Raw genomic sequence first — 20178 nt, 5'->3', positions numbered from 1 at the left:
TAAAGGCTACACTAACTCTTGAATATTTGTTTGTCAAGAAATGTTTATTGACAAGAGAATCTTATATGTCAAGGAGTCAGTGGGAGTCTTAATGGTCTTGAAAGGCTTCAAGAACAAATCAAGAATAAACCTTATCGATCATCACTAGCACACGAGTAGAGGTTTACAACCTATCGTGTTGACATTACCTTGTTTCTGTGCCGTTCCAATTGAGTTAATTATGCATATGAGCCCTATGAGTTCTCATTTGAATGCATAAAAGGCAAGGACCTTGATCAATTGAAAGTACATTGATAGGAAAGGGTGAGCTGCTTAACTACTTGGAAGACATGGTGGGCAGCTGTGTTACCATAAGGCAAGAAAGTTCGGTCCATATGAGTTTGAATTTGTCGTAAACTTTGGTTTTGACAAATTCACATGGATAGGAACACATACACCATTAAAATCTAAGTGTCATAAGATTCCCTCCTTCATGAAAATGACTGTGAGGAAATGCTTTCACAAAGAAAGATTTTAAGAAGATAGTGATTGTGAAAATTGTATTCTCGAATTCGATTATGGTTACGGTATCCCTTTCCATGATTCGAATTATGAGATTTGACAATTAGTCTAAATTGTTTAGACACACATATGAGCTATCTAAAGGAAAGGTGTATAAGCTTAGATAAAGGATTATCAAAGCATTAAGTATTAAAAACATGAACTTAAGAAATTCAGTAAGTATTGTTTTTCTGAAAGTTAAGCTGTTTCTGAATACATGTCAAAGCTAGTAGGAGCATAAGTGTTATGTTTATAATAATCATTGTGATAGTGGGAGCATAAATGTTATGATTGTATGATTATTAAGGCAAGTATTGCAAGTTAGCAATATTAATTATAGAAAACAAGAGTCATACTTTGCAAGGTCGCAATGGTTGTAAAGTTGTTTTGCTATAATTAAGGGAGAGAATATTATGCTTCATTTTAAATCTAAAGGCTTAGGTTATGGAATGTTAATAAATTTAGTCAATGAAACATAGTGCGTTCTTAAAATTCGATTATGATTACGGCATTCCTCTTCCTATTTCGAATTGAGAGAACGTAGCACATAAAATATTATGGCAGAAGTTTGATAAAGTATCGAATCTTTATGTAAGACATTATGCATCGTGTCGCATACGCTTCGGGTATAGGATCGATGGCAAATGCTATAATATTTGACCATTCTAAAATTTTTCCAAATGTCTAGTGCATTTAGAGGGAAAAGGACAAGAATCGGTTTTGACTAAGATAATTAAACAACTATCAAAGGACAATCCAAAGTTCGTCGAGGATTGGTCGCTTGTGAGTAGTTGGAAGCATGATATTGGATGGATCATATCGACATTATTATGAATAGATAAGATTCTATTGAGAATGAGTTGTCATATGGTAAGTATGGAAAGGTTTCCATATTGGGAATTGGATATTGAGAATCAAAAGGATCATTGCATAAAATGTTAGAATCTAACATATTCCATAAGTGGCAAGAATTTGATATTTTTTCATTTATGAAAATGGATTAGGAGTTGTGAAATGAGTATGATTGGGAATGTGTTCATTTGATCTATTTCACCAAGTACGAACCGTAGGTAAACATTGTGTGCATGCTAAAAGCATGGGACAAGTGTTGTAATTCAAGTAATCAGTTGATTAACCGAAACAACAAATAATGAGTAATCGATATGGTGATAAATAAAAGGTGTTTTATTTATACTCAAAGGTTTGAGGCCATATGGGATTAGTATTATTCTTGTGTTTCACTTTGCATGTTTTGACTTCCTGAATAATTCAATTGGTTGAGAACAGTCAAATTATTCAAACGGGCCACAGTCGTTCATATGTTGGAAGTAAATATGAATGAAGACTGTCATGAATTGGTGTGTGGATTGTCTAAAGAGAATTAGACATAAGAAAGTGTTTGCTGCAACGTTCATGAGTGCTTATGAATATGATTTGAGCATTGGATTAAACTCACGCTCACTTGGATCACTTCATGGATTTTGTCACGAGTGATTGGTGAGACGATAACATCTTATATTCTTGAAACCGAGATGTGTGAGTTGTATCTTGCGAGTCGGTTGCACATTGATAATATGTAAACGCACCAGTAACTTGGTGTTATAAAACATATTGTTGTGTGTGATTTGGTGAGTGAGTGCAACCGAGCATTGAGTCAAATTTTATCCATTCCTTTTATCCAAAGTAGGATAAAAGCGATATCTGTGGGCCCCTCGATGATTTAGAGATGGCACCTAAGTACTTGGCCAAGCCGGGACTAATTTGATGTGTTCAAATTGTAGTCTGTTATCAGTCGTCATAAATCTGAATTCGGGAAACAGCACATAGACATAGATAATGATTTAGATCCATGTCTCAGTATATATGATATCTAGAATGGAGGAATATATGATCCCTTATCTTAAGGACACGCGTATCTGATAAGATCAGAGTTGATAGCGGCTTTGGAAAGCTACGATTGCAGATCAGGATCTGAAGTCATATGCAAAATAGTTATTAGACTTATCCAAGTGGGAGACTGTTGGATTAGTGTCTAAGTCCATAACTATTTTGGTATGTACTTGACCCGATGGTGCATGGTCCTTTTGGGTTGCCTTCACCAAAGCAACTTGATAGGATGAATTATGGAGAGAAGGGATTAAATATGATTTATTAATATATTATGAGAATAATATATTAAAGGAGAAATCATATTGTTTAATTAATATTAGTCAAGAATTAATAAGAATTAAGTTTGTGGCTAAAAGAGATTAATTAAACTTAAGGGACTGGAATTGTAATTATAAGATAATTGCAATTGGGCTACGGATTACCTTGTAATATAAGGTTGGACGAATTCTATGGGAAAACCCATTAGAAATCGTCCAAGGCTTATTAAAAAGGGGTTCATGGGTTGCTTAGGACCTAAGCATCCAAATTAGGGTTTCCTTGTTAGATAACCCTAATAGCCTCACTATTTAAAGGACCCTTAAGCCCCAAAAACGTGGTGAACTTGTTCTCTAGGGTTTGTACACGTTTTGGACAGCCTCCTTCTCTTCTCCTCTTCATCCTCTTGCTCTTGGTGTTTGTAAACCATTAGAGGAGTGACATTTGTGACTCTAAGCTTTCTAAAGTCAATACAAGGAGGATTTGGGATTGTTATTGCTACATAACAATCAAGGTAATAAATTAAGCGCATTCTTATGTTAATATGATTACTTATATGCTAGAACTAGGGTTTATAGTCTTGGATGAATTGCATGTACAATAGAGAAACCTAGATCCAAGCATTAGGGTTTGTATGAGCACATAGGATGTTCTTATTGCCAAAACTCATCATCTCCGCCACTGACTCAGTAGTCTGTCGCATATCCAAGAACTCCCTGGCTAGCTACTGAATCTCCACAGCTGGCGCAAACTCAACTCAAAATCTGGTCACAAAGTCCGACCAGGTCATAGCCTCAATGGTTGGGGCTCACAACGTATCACTGACTACCTCCCACCAGTCTCTAGCCCTTTCTCTCAAAAAACCATTCGACCCGTTAGGGCAGAAGCTCGTCACCTGCGCGGACTCAATGTTCTCAATCCATCGTCTCACCACAACGGGGTCCTTCACCTCAGTGAAGTCTGGCATTCCGCATCTCCTAAAATCCTTGAAGGAGAGCGTTCGAGTCCCTGACTGGCTAGGTGCCATGTCACTCCTGAATGCCCTAAGGCGATCCTCCATCAGCTCAATGATCCCTTCCTTGATCGACCCGAAAATCACCAGCGTCGCCTCAAGGATGCCTCTCGTATTCTCGGATGCAATGAACTCGCGCAATCCATCATCAACTGGCTCGGAACCTGTACCCGAACCTGACCCAGACCCTGAACCTACTGCTTCGTGACGTGTCAACACCATTCTCAAACAAAACATACAATCATCAGGGTCATACATAACCTTAAGAGGTTTCACACACACTATAAGTTCCCAAGTTTAATCTCAGCTCTCCTTGATTCGAGTACGGATCCTGAACCTACTGCTTCGTGACGTGTCAACACCATTCTCAAACAAAACATACAATCATCAGGGTCATACATAACCTTGAGAGGTTTCACACACACTATAAGTTCCCAAGTTTAATCTCAACTCTCCTTGATTCGAGTACGGATCCTCTGCTTTCAGCAATACGGTCCCATACTACCTTCCATATCTATCCGTACTTTCCTCAAGAATTGCCTTGACTCCACCAAGTCCCTTCCACTACTCTCCGCCACCATCTGCATAAGAAGTCCCTGCTACCTCTCCCTAACTAGCTGGCGAATACCATTACATATTACTAAAACCATATAATTCTTCGAATGAGAGGTCCTACCCTACAACGGTTGGACTTAGACAAGTGTTGTGAAATAGGGCTAGACCTAACCTTCTGAAATTATTTAGTCCTTGTAATATGTAACTTAACATATTCGTTTACTAGGTAATTAACGAAAACTAGGACTCCTAAAAGCACAAAGCAAGCAGCATTTGAGCATTGAGTAACCCAAACCAAGCATGTCCTAATTAGGCAATTATATCACTAACTAGTCAATACTATCATGCAGTTCAACAAGCACATACAACAGGCACATAAGACATCCTCCTAGATCCTTAGCCCTAATCTAGCATGCAGTTCTCATAATCATAACATATATCATAGCAAACTTGTATGAGTATCTTGGGGAAAACTTACTTGAGCTCGGCCGATTGCACGCATCACACTTCTTGTTCTTTCTCAAACCATTAATATTAAATTTTCAGAAAATTTGTTTTCATTGTAAAAATTTCTCAAACCCTCGATTTGAGTCCAGACATCCCCGAAGGTATGTCTGAATCCATCAAACCAATGCTCTGATACCAACCTGTAACATCCCAAAATTTTGGTCCAAAAATTTCATTTTAAATTAAACAATTATAAAACCATTTGTCTGAAACAATCATAGTATCACTCATATCAAAAGCCAATGTATCGATAGTCAAAATATGTCATAATAAAATATCATCAGAGTAATAATCCCAAAGATCTCTAGTGCGGAAAATGTAGTGTGATGTGATCATGCCGAATCCTTTCCCTTTGAAGAGGAAGTACCTGAAACCAAAACTGAAAACTGTAAGCACAAAGCTTAGTGAGTTCCCCATCATACCACATACCATACAATATCATACTGTCTAGTATATCTGGGTGTTGGCCTACCCCTTCGGTCTCTTTCAACCGGTAACTTCCTAGCATAATTGGGTGCTAGCCTACCCCTTCAGTCTCTTTCAACCGGTAACTGGGGACTATTTCACCCCTACCACTACCACATAATACCCTAGCATATACATATAAATCACATACTGCCTAGCATATCTGGGTGTTGGCCTCCCCTTTGGTCTCTTTCAACCGGTAACAGGGTATATCCTACCCTTCATATCACTATCGCATAATAACATAACATACTAGCACATAAAACATAACAAATAGTGGCGTACCAGACAATTATCACAAAGGCAATCATCTCAACTATAATCAAATACTAGTGGGCTGACATTGGTGCCTTCGACCCACTCCTACTGGAAGGTAACTCACCTCAAATGTTGTGAAGTAGCTGAACTGTCCTTGGCTCTAAAATCAACTCCACTCAAACTCCTACACATAAGACATCTCATTTAATTACCCTTTCATACTCATAACCCCTTAAGGGTCAACTTTGGTCAAGGTCAACACTCTGGTCAAAGTCAGCCTTCTGGACAAAGTCAACATCCTGGGTTGACTCAACTCGCCGAGTTGGTCCATCAACTCATCGAGTTCCATGAATCATAAACCCTGAAATCGCGACCCAACCCGTCGAGTTCTTTCACAGCTCATCGAGTTCCTCCTATCCACATAATCGGGACTTCTCCAGTCAACTCGTCGATTTTTGCCCTTTACAGAATCAGGACACTTCGACCCAACTTGTCGAGTTCCTCTATGGACTCGACGAGTTCTTCAGTTTGTTAAGCCATCTTAATAGATTAAGTCCCTATCCTTCCGATCTAAGCTCCATACTTCATCTACATACTGAAAATGTCCTTTTATGGGTAAAGTTTCCAACTTTACCCATTAATAGCCTTCCTTAATGGGTTTAGCTCAAACCCTAACTCTTTAAGACCTAGATCTTGATCCAAAAGCCATTAATACTTCAAGCTAAGGCATACAAACTGAGATCTATACCCTAGACACTACATGAACACGTAAAGTCTTCGACTTTCTCTCCATGCATGGCCTTTTGGAGCTTAAAAGGCCAAAATGACATCCTAAAGCTTGCATGTGGCTTCAATGGCCATAAACTTTGCACCTTTATGCCATGAAGTCCCTCCAAGGTCCTAGATCTGGAAGTATACTCACTTGGGATGTCCATTCCCCAAGGACCATGTGTGACATCCCCAAAATCGCAGCCAGAAAAGACCGATTTTCATTTATGCTTTTAAAATAATTTCAGAGTAAATCCTTTTGATTTGAAAGAGTTGCGGAATTTGTTCCCAAAAACAAAACATGATAAAACAATGTTTACCAAAGCATTTCATAAAAGAAATGTATTTTCATTATATAATCAAAACTCGGGGTGTCATGTTCCGATACAGACCAGTAAGCATAAACGATAACATTACAAGTCATTCAACAAATATATACATATACAGACTTGTAAACAAAACAACTTGATGGTTCATCCATCTTATACCCTCGCGCCACTTCCTGTAATACAAATAAAACTGAGTGGGTCAGGCTTGGGAGCCTGGTGAGCATATAGGGTTTTCAACCCACAATAAATAATCATATTTAATTTTCACCAACCAACAATAACCCAATTACCCATTCTCGTTATTCTCACTTTATGTCCCTAAGACAACTAACATAAGGGACCTAGTCTAAGAATATTTCATCGGGGCGACAACACATGCTTCGGGGGTTCCTCAGCAATATAAGTCAAATAAGGCAACCATGAGGGGGATGGAGTACAGCGAATGAACACCCAAGTTCATTAACACCTACAGGTGGCGAACCTGCTAATGTTCCACAAGACTGTCTAGAAAAGTCTGTGGTCGTCATCTAAACTCCGCTAGATGACTGAATCAAAACAACAACGAGGCCTCTCATCTGTTTATTACACACCAACTATCTACCCATGTTCTACCCAACATATTAGTAGATAAAAATATACATTTTATACATAGTTTAAAAACCTGTATAGCATGTTTTGATCAATACATATTCCACATAACAGATGAGGCACACACACATAACACGTATTTCATAGAAAACAAATCAGATCCATGAGATAGAAGAGAGTGAATATACATTCACACATATAACACAAAATATACACATAACACGTATTTCGTATAAAATACTTCATAATTATGCGTTAGAAGAAAGTAACCGCACACTCACACCTATAAACAACAATATACTTAATACACTCGAACCATACTTGTATTATTATCGTGTTTATGAAAGGTAATATACACTCACTTGATCAGAAGATGATCGTACAACACTACGACTTGCAGAAGTAGTAATCCTCAGCAGATCTGGAAGATCTCTACAAAAATCGAACTTCTCGTGGGCAGAGCTTCGGCTCGGGAACCGCACTTCTCGGGATCTTCGGGATCTCGGGACTTGCTTCGGGGCTCGAGAATAATACTGGGGCTTCGGGGTATTTCTGGCACGCAAATCGATGCAAAACAGGAGAGAGAAGAGAGAAAAGAGCAAAAGAACTCGGCTGCCCTCGCATCCTATTTATAGGAGGCTGGAGCCTCGGAGTACGCGGGGCGTACTGCTCCGAAATTGTCACTGCTTACATATCCGAAGTGCTCGAGTGCGAGTGTCGACATTCCTTGGTGTATGCGGGGCGTACACGAGTATGCGGGGCGTACTTCGGATGAGTCCGATGACTCCTCTTCGGATAATGCCGTATTTTCCAATTTAAATTTAAATACAAAATATATAATAAACTTTGGAAAGTCATATCTTCTTCATACGAACTTCGTTTTCGACGTTCTTTATATCCACGCGAAGGTGAGACTACGCTCTACAACTTTCGTTTAGAATCCATCGGCTAATTTTAACTTTATTTTTATTATTTATTTTTAATAGGCCGGGACAGAAAAACTTCGTTATAAATTCATAACTTCTTCATTTGACGTCCGTTCTCGCCTAACTTTTTATCACTTCGATACCAACAACGAGACCTTCGATCCTCGTTTAGATTGCTTCGGCTAAAAACCACTCGATCTCAAATCGAGTATTTCAAGCTGCATACCGCTAAGCCGAAACTTCGATAAATCATAACTTCCTCATACGAAATCAGATTTGGGCGTTCTATATATATTTGGAAACTTCGTTTCAACTACTACAACATTATCCAAAGATATCAAGTTAATTTTACACTTCAATTTTGACGCTTATTTTTATTCTTAATTAATCAAACCACATAATCAAGCAATTAAGCACAAAACACATAATACTCAAATAATACAATCTTATTATTTCAAAACGGGTTACAAAGGTTAACCTAGACCATTACATTGCTAAAAATGGCAAGCCCAGAAACACAGGCGTTACACCATGCTACTTGGACCAATAACTCAATAAAAGTGAAGATGAAGAGATCTAAGTAATCATTAAGCAAGTTTGAGACTTACTTACCAGAAAATGCTGCAAATGGAGTGAAGTTTCTGGATCTACTCTCTTCTTCTTGAGTCATCAAGCTTCCTCTTCTTCCACAAGCTTCAAATGCACAAGTTTTCTCTTAAAAATGACTCACAAGCTCACACAAGGCATTATGGTTTCGAGATTTAGGGTTTAGGACTTGGAGGCTGTAAATGAGGCCAACCTTTGGAGGTTAAGGTGTTTAAATAGGGTGCTAAACCCAATGTTTTGAAAACCGGACCGGACAGCGAACCGGTTGTGTTACTGGTTCGTTGGTTCAACCGGTCCCAAAAACCGGATGAACCGGATGATGTCATATATATATATATATATATATATATATATATATATATATATATATATATAAAATATCAATTATTTTGAACATTTTAACAACACCTTTCAAGTCCTAATAATTTATACGTATTATGTGACTTTTTTTTCTTAAAGTTTTGTTATAAAGATAATGAATAAAGTGAAAAAAATATTAGCAACTAATGTCGAATGAAGGACAGGACTATGGAGTATTTTGAATGCTAGTCTTCATCCCACATCGGCTAGAAAAAGAAGTGGAAAGGCTTTGAGGGTTCTATAAAAGGAATGCCAAAGAGAAGTGTTAAGTCTGTATGAGTCACACGAATGAAATTGTGGGCCCCTGCACTTTTCAATTAGTATAAGTTTTATAATGGTTTTTTCTAATAAAAGAAAAACCAAATATTTAATAAAAACCGGTTTGAAAGCCGGTTGAACCTCCCCGGTTCACACAAAACCGCCGGTTTTTAGCGGTTCAACATACAAGCGGTTTTTGGAGCTTGAAGAACCGGTAACCTGACCGGTTCTCGGTTAAACCGGTTGAACCGGCCGGTCCGGTCTAGTTTTCAAAACAATGGCTAAACCCTAAAAATTAGGGTTTCACTCTGTCAGTCTTACTCGTCGAGTTGGGGCTCTTAACTCGTCGCGTAGACTTTACATCTCGCGTCCAAATTCCATTCCTACTCGACGAGTTTGGGCCTCCAACTTGTCGAGTTTCTATACAAAAGTGAATAAAATTTAATTTAAAATACATACCAGGAACCGGGTGTTACACTAAAATTGTCCAGATTTGTCTGTTTTACCATAATTACTCACTGTAATTCGAATTTTCCACTATGGGGCGCTGCCCCTAGGACCATGGAAGGGGTTGTGGCTCCCTTAACCCCCACCAGTTTGTCGCACTGGCTTATAATTCAATCTTCTATATATGTGCACTCCGCATACACTAAACATATAATATAGAGTACAAATCATAAGCCCATTATCTCATATATTTAGTTCCAATTACACAAAATGTCTAGTGACACTAAAATCACCAACAGAGAGTACACTCATCCTCCACAATGTAGATACATACAAAAGTAAAGTAAGGTACGTCACTTGTGTGGACATTGTCGGGTTTTCCCTTCTCGAGTTAAATACAATGCTTTAAGAGTTAGGGTATGTGTTCCTCAATGAAGAAACCATCTTTTATTATCTTCTTATACCCAAAGCTCATTTAGATTATGGACTCTAACGTTTTGGTAATACCAAGATATGGTAGTCATTTCAAGGTATGTTATTAAGAACAAAGAGATACACATTTACATTAAAGTGGGCATCGAAAGCCAAAAGTTGTCAAAAAAGTATACGAATTATGATTTATGATAGTGACTTATAGCAAGTGTCACAATCATTGCTGCAAAAATTGGCCTTGGTGATGGATTAATCACTTGACGGCCTAGAACCGATTACGATTAGGGCGCTTAGCGGAAATTAGTCAAAATCTATCAAACTCGGCTTGACGGTCCTTGGCGGTCATAGACGGGAAATATTTAAAAAATTCAAAAAAAAAAAATTAATTTTCAAATACTACACCAAAATTTAAAATTTTTAAATTTATTTTTAAATTCTAAGTTTTCAAATTTTAAAATATTATACTAAACTTTTCAAATTTTAAAAATTTTAAATTTTCAAATACCTATTTTTTAGGATATATTAATTTTTTAAATTATTTAATTAATAATTTAGGGTCCCCGATTAATCATCGTGTAGTCCAGTTAATCACTTAACGTCAGTCGACCGCAGAGCAATTTTCACAACTTTGATCGCAATCGAGTTAACAACTCCAGGAGTTATAAGGGACATTGTGGAGTAGGTGAGAAGTTCAAAGAAGCTTGGGAAGAAGGCACATGTGGTTTAAGTGATTTGGTTGTTTTTTTAGTTTATGTGATTGATCTCATACTTGGTAAATACTAGTGTTGGTTTGGTAGATGGAAAACAATAGCGAGTGATGTGGTAGTTTATTCTTTTGGTTTGGTACTTCAGTTATCCTTATTTTGAAACAATAATTTGGTTTGGTATTTTGTAAACAATGTCTATTACTTTTTGAACATGTTATGGTAGGTTTAACTTAATGATCATGTTATTATTATTGTTATTTTGGTCTTAAAAAGCTTATGTTATGGCCATTGTGGAAAATTACATATGTTTTGTTATTGAAATGATAATGATATGGTAAATGTGGAAAAGTACTAGTCTTTTGTAAGGATGACATGAACTTCAATGCAACAACAAAAATTAGTAAAGCAGGGTAACATTAACCAAGACAATTTTCATTTCACCGTTACATTACAACTTGCATATATACATAACCTTTAAAAACATAACCTTTAAAAGATCAATCCTGTTACAAAATAGTGGATAACTAACATTTCATACCCTACAATAGGTAGAAAGAAATCCAAAAGAAGACCACACAAAAACAAGGTGAATATATATATATATATATATATATATATATATATATATATATATATATATATATATATATATATATATATATATATATATATATATATATATATATATATATATATATATATATATATAAAATCCAGAAAAAGAAGAAAAATCCAACTAGCTATGCAGGGGCGGAACTCAATAGGGGCCGGGAGGGGCCATGGCCCCTCCGTTTTTTTGGCTTCTTAGTACTAGTATAATACTTGATCTAATTCCTCAAAAAACTGACAGCGAAACTTTGTTAAGGAAACTAATTAATTTCATAAAGAAACCAAAAAAACTAATCTAAATACCTGATTTACCACTTAATAACTTAATCATCTCAAACGAAACCCTAAAGTGTGCAGGCATTACGTCGTTGCCGCTCATGATGATCACCAAAGTAAATCGGTTCTTGTTTTGCTTTTGTGCGGCTTAGAGAAATGAGAATGGAGAAAGAAGAAAGTGTTATTGCTTTTTATTTTTGAAGGAGATTATTAGAGAAAGACTACATAGTAGATATGTTTTTATATTGTTTCTTTTGCAGTTTTTTCTGAAGGAAGCTTTTTCTGAAGGAATGCAGTATGCTAGTATAAATACATGCTCCTTTTGCATAGAAAATGGATACGATATCTTTTGATTATTAACCTCAATTTTATTTATATTTATCATATTTATCCAAGTTTTTGGATCATTATTATCGGTTTGTTTAATATATTTTAAATTTTATTTGTTTAGAATAAATCTTAAGTTGCCGTATCCCAAACACAACAAAACAATTAAACAAAAGTATTAGAATCACAAAAACAAAGCTATTATTTGAGAATTGAGATGTCTATTTGTTAAAATTTCAATTTATATCGTTTAATGTTAACTGTTTGTTATTTTTGTTATATAGTAAGTTAACATGAAAAAACAATACTATGTTTTTTAGGAGTTTAAATAAAACATACAAGTTTTTTTTAAGATCACGATAAATCACAACTTTTTTAAAAAAAATACTCATAAATTTACTCTCCATGCTACTAAGAATCGATCCAAAAAATAACCGTGCTACTAAGAATCGATCCAAAAAATAATAGATCATTTGTTCTTATATATCCTCCTACACAATAAAATGGTGATATGTGTAACATTTAATGTTCATTTATTGATAGGATATATCCACATGTCATCATTTAAATGGATAGAAAGATTGATAGGAACAAAATATAGGAGGATATTTAATTTCTCAAAGAAAAAAAATGGTCAATGGACGCTATAATAAACTTAACACAAGGACCAACGATGTAACAAAAATAAGTTGAACCAAAGTTGTCTATTTCACAATACAATGGGATCTTTTATGTAATTTACTCTAAAATTTTAATCAGAAATTATTTAACCAGCATTTTGCGACCTTAACGTGGAGAGTGACTCCCCATCCTTGGCCATTAACCGACAACCAGGGAGTCAATTGCATTCTTTAGATGCATCTAAATTACACTAAATAATAGAAACACATATTAAACCATTTATATTATATTATACGACGACCTTAATATTCTCTAAAAGTTAAGGACATAAACCCAGTGTCATCACCAAAACTGCAACCCAGCCAGAAGCATTCAAGTGTTCATAAACCAGAGGAGCGGTTAGCATACTCCTGAACCAATGCCCCGAAGAGTGAAGGCCTCTCGATCAAGCGTGAAGGTTTGTCAAATTCTTTAGCATAACCTGTTTCCAGCAACAAACACATGATCATGTGTTGTTTAACACACAAACTCCATCAACAAGTATTATATATTTTAATTAAAAACATGCTAGGGTTACCTGCATCGATGACAAGAACACGGTCACAGTCCATGACGGTGGGAATTCTGTGAGCAATGCTAATGATGGTACAGTCGGCAAAGTCTTCACGTATGATCCTCTGAATGACAGCATCTGTTTGTGAATCCACAGAAGCTGTTGCTTCGTCCATGAACAACAACCTGCTGTGCTTCAGCATCACCCGCCCCAAGCAAAGAAGTTGCCTTTGTCCCACGCTCCAGTTATCCCCATTATCCACAACTACAAACAATTAAAACCAATACATATATCAATATATACACTTTTATTAACCAAGAAATCAAGTCTTCGGATCAGTTTAATTTTCTAGTACCTGCAGAATCTAGTTTACCAGGTTTTGAAGCTACAACATCACTAAGTTGGCATCGTTCAAGACTCTGCAAAAAAAAAAAATCATGCAATGCATAAGATTAAGATTAAGACTGGATAAATAAAAGTTGTCGTCATGCATATATGGTCCATAGAAAAATAAAAATTACATGCGTACCCTCCAAATCTCTTCATCAGAATGTTGGCCAATAGGGTCGATATTGCTTCTCACAGTGCCTTCAAAAAGGATTGGTTCCTGAGGAATGATCCCAAACCGAGACCTGAGATCATGGAGTCCGAGGGTGGAGATGTTGATGCCATCAATGATTATGCTTCCACCAGAAGGCTCCACCAACCTAAACAGAACCTGGATAAGAGTTGATTTCCCACCTCCGGTTCTACCAACCACACCAATCTTTTCACCTCCTCTAATGCTCAGTGTAATCCCTTTGATCACCAAGGGCGTGTTTGGACGATATCTAACCTGTGCTCACAACCAAACATACAAGTACAACTACTTCAAATCATATCATATTTACTCTTAAAAATGGCCATAAGTTTTAAGTAAGTTACCTGCAAATCTTTGAGCTCCACATTGCCATGTGAAGGCCAATTTGAAGGAGGAGCGCTGTCTTTCTTCACCCATTCAGCTTCTGATGGTATGTTGGTGAACTGTTTAATCCTCTCAACAGAAACCATACGGTTTTCCACAAAGCAGCTCATGTATAAAGCCCAAAACAGCACTCCATTGAGTGACAATCCATATGATAGTGATAATCCGACATTTTCTGTGATCAAGATCACTTATTTAAATAAATAACAACACCAGCTATAGCTATAGCTAGGAAGGAATTATGGGGTATGGTTGTGAGTTGTGAATATACCTGGTTTAACGATACTGCTAGGCAAGATGATCATAAACACAGTGGAAACACATAAAAATAAGCTTCCAATGAACTCCAAACGGAAACCTAACCACCCGTTGGATCCATTGTTGTGGAAATCCATTCTCAGGTTTCCATTCACACGATCAACATTTTCTTGAACAAACCTGTCCTGCTTTCTGAAACACCGAATCGTCATAACCCCAGAGATGCTCTCCGAGAAATGGTGAATAACGGGTGCCTTTGTGATTGAGTCAAGTCGCGTTATTTCACGAGATGTTGCAAGATAGTACGCCTGAAACAATCAAAACATTAATTAATTTAATTACCTTATTGTACACGTATGCTAACACATGCAGATGAAACATACCCGATACGAGAAATTGAGCCAACCCAATGGAACCAGTAGGAACACGGTTGGCCAAGCATACTGACAAGTGATGATGATAATGCTAATCACTGTTATGTACATAGCAAGAGTCAGGCTCATCATAAACGGAAGGAATACATCGATATTTGTTTGATCACTTGATGCCTGAAAAGATTGAACAGATAAGTTGCATAAGAATGGTGTGTGTGTGTGTGTGTGTACATGTTAGCAGTAGTTAGTCCAACAGAAGAAATGGGAAATGTATTTAATTTACCCTGCTAAGAATCCTTCCTGAAGGTGTAGTGTCAAAAAATGACATTGGAGCATGAAGGATGCTGTGAAGTATCTGTTTAAAGAAACTCTGGGAGGTTTTTAGACCGAGGATTGTTGAAGAAATGACTCTACCAAATACCAAAAGAAAGGACAGACCGGCTATCGCTGTATAAACTTGTATAAACAATGAAGGGTTGAAAGAGGCTGCTCGGTCCTCAGAAGTTTCGTAGGCCAACCAGTAGTCACTTGACATCTGTGCGCCTTGCCATAAGAATGAGAAAAACAAAACAGCAATCACACCCCACCATCCAAAAGCCTCGGTCAGGTACACTTTATAGACACTTAAGCTGATCCTTCCGGTTTCCCTCTCCTCTTCTTCGATTAGTTTTGATGTGCCTATGACAGAACTAGACTTGGATCTTTCTAAAGCCTTGTCATCTTCTTCCCTTGGGTTATGGCTAGGAGACTTCTGAAGAGGTCTTGGGGAAGGGCTTTCAGGTGTTGTAGCTTCCATTTCTACCAGTTGCATAGAGGTGTCGTGAGCCGACACTAGAGCCTTAAAATCCAGGCCAGATTCTAGTAGATCGTCGTACTTTCCTGATTGAACAATCATGCCATCTCGCATCACCTGATAGTTAGATTCAATAATCAATACCCGTGTCTCTAAACATTTAAAACAGATACATGCAGTTACTTACTAATATTTGATCAACGTTATGAAGGAAATCAACTTGGTGGGTAACGAGCAAGATTGTCTTGTTTCTGAGGGCTCCCCTCACACACTCCTGCACCATCAGAAACAAAAATAAATCTGAGAATTTGTATACACAAATATGCATCAACTTTCATATTCATTCTACTATACCTTGAATATTGAGGAACCAGTGTGAGCATCTACGGCACTAAAGACATCATCAAGAAGATAGATGTCACAATCTTGATAAACGGCTCGGGCAAGTTGAATCCTCTGCTTCTGACCACCACTCAGGTTAATCCCACGCTCTCCGATTTCAGTCTGATCTCCGAATTCCATCATTTCCAAGTCTTTCTCCAAGCAACAAGTCTTGATTACTTCCGTGTATTTCTGTTTATCCATTGGCAAACCGAACAGAATGTTTTCTTGGATTGTCCCATTCTGTATCCATGCCGTTTGTGCAACATATGCAGTGCTTCCACACACCCTCACCTGTTTCATATATCAACAAGTAACAAAGTTTATTAATTAACGTGTTTTAATTTTTCTGGGATCATAATCACGTCCTAAAGATTACTGGTTTACCTTCCCGGAGATTTTGTGCATCTCGCCAATAACGGATGAAAGAAGAGATGATTTCCCAGAACCTACAGTCCCAACAATTGCTGCAAGTTCACCTTTCTTGATGTTAAAGTTCAAATTCTTGACTACGCCTCCTTCAGCAGCTTCATCATCCCAGCTAAAAGACCCATCTTCAACCTCAACTGCTGTCGGGCCACTGCAACCCTCCTGTCTCTCCACCGCCCCCTCATCCAACTCCTTACTCAACATGAACCCATCCAATCTCCCCAAAGAGATCATGGCCTGAGACAGGGAGATCATTGACTGAGGGAAAGTTCGAATCGGCTCCTGCAAGTTCTTGAACAGCGATGTGGCAGTGAACACTGTCCCTGCATCAAGTGGGATCCCAAGCCAAATTGCAGTCCCAAAGGTGAGCGAAGAGATAAACAAAGGGGAGCTCCACAAAACGATCATGTTTCCACCAATGGAGATCATGAATTTGGTAAGCCACCCGTATTCAGACTCACGAAAGGCCTGAATCCTCTTGTTGAAATGTTCCTCCCATGCTTGGAACTTGATCACCCTCATGTAGTTAAGCATCTCGTTGGTGGCTTTCATCCTTGAGTCACGGTTTTGCATTATATTGAACTGAAACCTGTTATTCCTTTTGGTTCCCAGAACCACGTAAATGATAACTGCCACCAGGCCGACCAAAGCTACCAAGGAGGGCGTACCGAGGTAGGAGTAAAGAATGGCTAATGCCACCGACACTTGGAGTGGCATAAGCCAGATAGCATGCAACTGAAGCATCATATCTGACAGCTGTTGAGCATCTACTGCCATGTAGTTCACAATCTGTCCAACACCATGAGACTGTCGAGCCGAGCAAGAGAGCCGTAACCCTTTTTTGTAAAGGGAAGTTATAAGGGTGGACCGGATTAACATGCCCAGCTTCTGAGAATTGAAATTGAACTGGTGGGATGACAAAACTTCAATGAATTTCGCAACAAGAAGGATTAGTATCAAATAGTACCCCTCGTATGGGGAGGTGCTCTTCCCTGAGGTGAAATCCACGAATCTTTGGATCAACAGAGGTCCGACATACATAACACAGAGCCTTATAATGGCAAGACACGCAGTGAAGGCAACATGTTTCCAGAAACAACGAAGCAATGTGACTCGAACAGGATGTTTAGAATTTTCGTGAGGCTTAGGCCAATTCTGTTCAAAAAGCTTGGCCATTTTTTCTGCCCGGTGTTCGGGTGAAAGTGTTGGGATGTCCTCCAGTTTTAGGGGGCTCTTGTACCCTTTCTGCAACAATGGGTTCATCCACAGCCAAAAGATTTTTGATGGGATTGAAGCGGATGCCCATCCACTCACTTTTATCGACTTGCTCAACTCATCACCCCCTGATACTTTACCATTGCCATTGACATTGCCATTACCGTTCAGTGATTCTGATTCTGTTTTCACTATGATTCCGGTTGAGCCAGTTATGGAAAGAATTAAGAGGAAAACCGAAAATGGTAGAGATATCAATGAAACTATGTCTTCGGATTTCAAAGGTGTAGTGTTTCTGGTGCCAGAAACTAGACGGGCGATGCCAGAAGCAGCCATTAAAGTAATGACGATGAAATTTACTGCCCAGAAACCACGGAGGGAGAGCGGATGCGTTGAGGCTTGAAATCTCTTCTCGTGGATGATCAACACTGTGATTACAAGGAAAGTTACAGCTTGGATTACCCAACAGATTCCATCTACTAGCTTCCATGGCACCTGGGGATTTCGTGTGAATGCCAAAATAGAAGAAACAATAGATAGAACCACTAAAATGGATGTCACGAGCAGAGATATCTTAAACCAAACATTGGTATTCACAAGTACTCTACTTTTAGGAATGAGAGGTTCTTCGTTGGTGGAGTGGCCACTGCTGGCGGAGGTGAATCTTGAATACAGTTTTTGAATAGCAAAAACGAAGAGGATAAGCAAGAACAGGACATCAATGGAGGATAAAAGCGCCCTTTGAGGGCAGGGAGCGAGGAAGATGAACCTCAGCCATTGGAGTACGAATGAAATTCCTGAGGCGTCCTCCGCCACAACAGAGCTTGAAGAACATGAAAGAGAAGTCATCCAATATGAAGAAGAACCAGAAGTCATCTCTACTAATAAATCAAAGTTGATTTCCGCTCGAACCCACCAAAGATTCAGCGCCAACCCGTGGAGAACTTACGATTTTTATTCTACGCTTCCACCCATTTGCATCCTGTTAAAAAAAAAAAAAAAAAAAGTGTTAAACCAGACAAAAGAAGAGTCCCACCACAATATGACCAGTAATCCAAGTATGTACAGTACAAGAGATGAGACAAATTTCTTAGGTTCATGAAATCAGATTAAGATCAAAACTGATGTTTGCAACACGTGAAAAAATCTGATAAGCAGAAGATAATATTAATATGTTAGACATCTGAGCTAGGGATGATGAATTCGATGTATGTGTTCCTCGTTAAAATTTGAAAAGAAAGATAAATTAATATCCCATTCATTAAAATACACCGACATATTGTTTAAAATCATGTTGCATATGATGAAATTATCAAATACCCAGAAGATAGAAAAAGAACTATGAAGACTGTGAAAAGGTACAGATTTTGTTGGTGGAGAAGAATTTTTTTTAAAGAGTCAAAGATTTTAACCCACGTCCCAATGAACTTAAATCAATGATTTCATAAAAAAAAATGAAAAGTCAAAAAGATCGTAGACTTTTGTAAAGAGATGACCCAGTAACCAGCTTCTGGTGACCGGAGACTACAGACGCTGATACAATGGATTGAAATACGAGTTGTACATGACGCATAGATGGTGGTAACATCTTTCTCACCTTTTTTCTTGGTGTGGGAGGGAGGTGATGCAGCGGCGGGTGTATTTAATGGTGGTTCAAATATATAACACAAAAGGGTTACGTAGAGGAAGGTAGATTTTGTGGTCGACGTTGAGCCGATGAAAATTGAAAAGGCAAAACAGAAAAGAATCTATAAGCGGATTGATGGCGTTTTTAGGTGAAATTTTAGTTGACTTCATTGCTTACGTAGGTAGGTATCGTATAGTGATATGGATACATGATTTAAATCCACTCGTTGGCCATACCTACTCCCTCACGGAAACCCGTTACAATAATAGTCAAATAATTTGCGTGATTTACATATTTGCCCTACGTTTTTCCATTGTATTAACAAAACTATAAAAATGGTCCCTATAGTTTATTAAAGGTGACAAATTCAGTCCTTGTTAATTTTTTTGACAAACATGGTCCTTATGGTTTAGCATGTAGCACTTCTAGCTACAAGCTTATTACTTAACGACGACTACGATACTTCAATCTTTTGGTTTAAGTCGGATACTACATCGAACTTGGTTCTCTGTAAGATACATATCTTATCCGGACTCAATTTTATATGACCGCTAAGGTCAGAAAAACAATCATCATCTTAGTCATTACTGAAACGATGGTAATGACATACATGAACAAAACGTAATCAATTACTAGCGTCTTGGTAACCTTGTGACTTTCCCGGATCCAAGTGTGAGTCATGTGTTTCCGGTAGTATAGGTCTCTACTACCTTTCACACGTACTCATACTCGTCCGAAGTATTACCTCTCAGTTCTCCAAGTTATTATCACAAAAACAATTTTAACACATACAAATGTGTCCAAACAATCATAAAATTTTCCCTAGGCTCTACTAGGACTTCTTCCAT

General features: G+C 37.8%; 1 protein-coding gene across 1 annotated transcript; it reads right to left on the bottom strand.

The window, feature by feature from the left end:
• Positions 1–12791: 12791 nt before the first annotated feature.
• On the bottom strand, positions 12792–19486 carry LOC111921500 (ABC transporter C family member 4). The gene is made up of 12 exons (XM_023917080.3): positions 19301–19486; positions 16447–18685; positions 16033–16353; positions 15866–15952; positions 15169–15795; positions 14895–15059; positions 14525–14819; positions 14214–14428; positions 13819–14124; positions 13645–13708; positions 13314–13553; positions 12792–13217 (listed from the first exon to the last, which is right to left on the bottom strand). The coding sequence occupies exons 2-12, from the start codon at positions 18577–18579 to the stop codon at positions 13117–13119; spliced, it is 4554 nt and encodes a 1517-aa protein (XP_023772848.1). The 5' UTR covers positions 18580–18685; positions 19301–19486; the 3' UTR covers positions 12792–13116.
• Between the last annotated feature and the right edge of the window lie 692 nt (positions 19487–20178).

This window comes from Lactuca sativa, chromosome 5 (genome assembly GCF_002870075.4).
Source record: "Lactuca sativa cultivar Salinas chromosome 5, Lsat_Salinas_v11, whole genome shotgun sequence".
In the NCBI taxonomy this organism is placed as follows: domain Eukaryota; kingdom Viridiplantae; phylum Streptophyta; class Magnoliopsida; order Asterales; family Asteraceae; genus Lactuca; species Lactuca sativa.
Note: the sequence above shows the minus strand (reverse complement) of the source record. Positions and strands in the feature narration are given on the sequence as shown.